The 3,406-nt window shown below is 40.3% G+C and overlaps 1 protein-coding gene across 1 annotated transcript in view; it reads right to left on the reverse strand.

Annotated features, from left to right (window-relative positions):
* Window positions 1-300, reverse strand: part of LOC118411473 (pre-mRNA-splicing factor RBM22-like) — an 8,459-nt gene extending 8,159 nt beyond the window's left edge. The window contains exon 1 of the mRNA XM_035813753.1: window positions 183-300. Within this exon, the coding sequence (XP_035669646.1) occupies window positions 183-236 (54 nt within the window). The 5' untranslated portion in view covers window positions 237-300. The remainder of the gene's footprint in view (window positions 1-182) is intronic.
* Window positions 301-3,406: the final 3,106 nt, after the last annotated feature.

The raw sequence follows: 3,406 nt of genomic DNA on the forward strand, positions 1-3,406 counted from the left end.
TCGCGACATGCGCATGCGATAATTTTTTGGAAGACAGTAAAGCTTGGCGTGACTGCTCTAAAACATAGGCCACTCCACGACGCTTGCCCCAGTTGAAGCCAAAATAACCACAGAAATAGATACCCTGGTACTTAAACTATGGAATACTGTACTTGAAAATGTTTTACAAGTCTTCTACTCACCGAATCTTCCCAGTTTTGCCGGTTGTATGTGTTTGCACCCAAGGAAGTCGCCATCTTGATGACGCCAGGCCTAGCAAACCAGGCTGGACTTGCGCAGTAGCGCCCTTCGTAACTTATAACCTTTGACCCACGGCAAGTAACACAGCAGAGATTTTGGCCAAAATTTTGCCAATTTCTAAGTATTTTAGTATATTTTTTTATAAAAGATTTCGAAAAATATACATACAGTATCGTATATCAATACATAATGTCTAAATTTATTTTTAATGGTAGAAAATATTCCCATCATGCAACACAAATCTGACCTTTAACCTCCAAATCAACTGGTCCAAACAAGTCCTTAGCAACCACAACGCCACTTCGGACGATTCAAGGCGATTTAACAGGTCAAAATTCACATTTCTGACGGACCGACTGGCTTTCCTGGTAAGTGTTACACCATAGAAGATATATTTATGTCGGTTGGCTTTTTAAAATTCCTGACAACTTTGGTCGAAAGAAATTTACTGTGTCATGTCTAGTGAAACAGAATGATTTTCCCATTTCTAGTTTTTAGATAGACAAGAGATTTAATAATAATTATATATGGTTGCAATAAGAGGAAAGTTTATTCATATCTTCCTCCTTTTACGTTGATTTGTATGTAAGGCTGCTGAATTAGCGAATTCACTTTATATTACGTGTTGCAAGCTATATCCAACAAAATTGCACAATTTTTGTACATTATATTGTCACCCTTTTCTCAAACTTGACAATTTGTATGCATTATAGCCTGAATGAAGTCACCAAAAACCTCACACTTAGATTGTATGCTATATTGTATGATGCCCAAGTAGTCTGTGCCACAGACTGTGCACAGTATGTGCAGGCTGAGACACAAGCAAAAAAAGGAATATCATCTCTACTAGTAGGGCGTTCTGGCCAGCCTGGTATCCAGCCGTATTATAGCTCTCGTGTCTCTTCTGTCCTCTCCGTATTTGCAGAGAGGACAGAAGAGACTTGGGAGCAATAAGACGGCTGGATACCAGGCTATGTTCTGGCACTTTGACAGTTCATCCCCTTGCAGTCAGGACAGAATTATCTGAAATATCAAGCAAACAATAGGTTCTATAAATGATAACTCGGTCCATCTCTTCCCCAGGTTGTTGATGGTGCGATCACTGGGAGCGATGGACACAGAGTACCTTAAGACACACCTGGGGTCCTGCATGACGGAGTGTTTAGCAGAGGTGGCAGAGAAGAGACCTCTGGACCCCATAGAGTTCATCGCACACTGGCTCTACAAGTACAAGCAGAATGAGGCGTACCTCAAACAGGTAGGGATTCTGTCTGTAGTCCAGAACTAATTATAATCTTTTGGGGGATGAGGACAAGTACTAGTCAGACCATTGTCAGTGTTGACAAGTCAACTTGAACCAACACCATGAACGCATAGGTTAGGGTTAGGTTTAGGACTCACCCGGGGTGTAGGCCTGTAGGATTATGCTTAGAGGGATAGGCCTCTTCACATTCTGATATGATCAGGTTCTCAATAGACTGGAGAATCAGATGTTACTTTAAAATGTTACTTGAAGACATGAACTTCACCCTAATCTCCTTTTCTTGGACTTTTCCATTTCCTTAGGCCTTGATTCTTGAAGTTAACTTTTCCAGAACAAAACTTGTATTGCCTCATTTTCATGTACACATTATGTTCAAAGGTAACTGCCTACCACTGTGTTAGTGAACCCAACAACAGTATAATCAAATACTGGATATACTACAACTACTACTACTATTATATATTTGTACTTGCCTCTCTTGCTGCGTAGAACAAACCACAGTGCAGCATAGGTTAGCAATCTGCATTATGTAATTGTCTATTGCTTGATGTCATCTTGATTCATTTCTAGTAGTATGTAGATGAACTCTGCAATGTACATGTATTTGTCTTCTTAAACTTTTCCCCATCATCTTATTGCTTGATGTACTGCCATTCATTGCCTTTCTAGTATGTATACTATAGCAATTACTATTCTCAATCTATTTGTCTTTTAACCCCTTCTGCCTCCTTGCATTTCTTCTGGCCTGGACTCCATTGTAGCAGGTACTGACAGCTTATTTCTTCAGTTGTGCTCACTTCACTAATGACCTTGATCATGATGTAGTCATCAGCTAAGATGGCCCTTCTTTATGAATAACACTTATTGTTGAAACTTATTCATTGAATGCCTTGTTTGCTCTTGACAAAATTGGCGGGTTGGCACTAAGATGCTTCCTAATTCATCATACCCAACAACAACTGTTGCTTGTAGTTGTAATAGCTACTAGTTTTGTGTTTGTTCAAATTTATTTATTGCTTTGTGTTGTGCCCATTGTTGAAAATGTCACTTGTTCATGACAACTACTGTATTTGTATAGAGAGTTCTACTGTTTATGATGTTAGGAGGTTGAATTTTTGTTATATGAGTTATTCAATGTGGTCAAGATTCTGAAGTTTGTCTATTAGTCTACAAGTACAAGACATCATTTGTGCATTGTTCTCTTGCTTTGTCATTGTTCCTGAACCTCGGATATGATGTTGAAAAAAAGGGCTAATGTCATGGAGACTAGGATAAGCAAACAAACAAACAAATTGATTCATTAATATCAACCTTATGTCTTGACTATGTGTCTTTTTTGTTTCCAATTAGGCTATTGAGAATGTGTCTTAACACCATTTTCATATCAAAACATTTCTGGTAAAACATTGCTGCTCAAAAGATCTCTTCAGTGTCACTGAGGGAAGGAAGGGATGCTACCTGAAATATCTGACCATTTCCAAGTTCTAAGCAGTTGCTTGAGTTTACTCTTATCTCGGCTATCTTTTTACCTGGATGTCTGACCTTCATCGTGGAAACATATGTATGACTTCAGGAGGATGAGCAGGCCGAGCAGCTTGCTACAGAACGGGAGGAGGCTGCACGAGAGATGGAGAGGCAAGAGAAGATGAGGGAGGAGGCTGACAGGATACTGAGAGAGGAGGAGGAGAAGTAAAGGGTAAGGATGGATAGATGGATGGAAGGATGGAGCGATGGGATAGAGGGAGGGAGGGAGGAAGTATGAGAGATGAGAGGCAGGAGAAGATGAGAGAGGAGGCTGACAGGATACTGAGGGAGGAGGAAGAGAAGAAAAGGGTAAGGATGGATAGATGGATGAAGTGATGGAGATAGAGGGAGGGAGGGAGGAAGCATGAGGGAAGGAGA

The sequence above is a fragment of the Branchiostoma floridae genome, chromosome 3 (genome assembly GCF_000003815.2).
Source record: "Branchiostoma floridae strain S238N-H82 chromosome 3, Bfl_VNyyK, whole genome shotgun sequence".
In the NCBI taxonomy this organism is placed as follows: Eukaryota; Metazoa; Chordata; class Leptocardii; order Amphioxiformes; family Branchiostomatidae; genus Branchiostoma; species Branchiostoma floridae.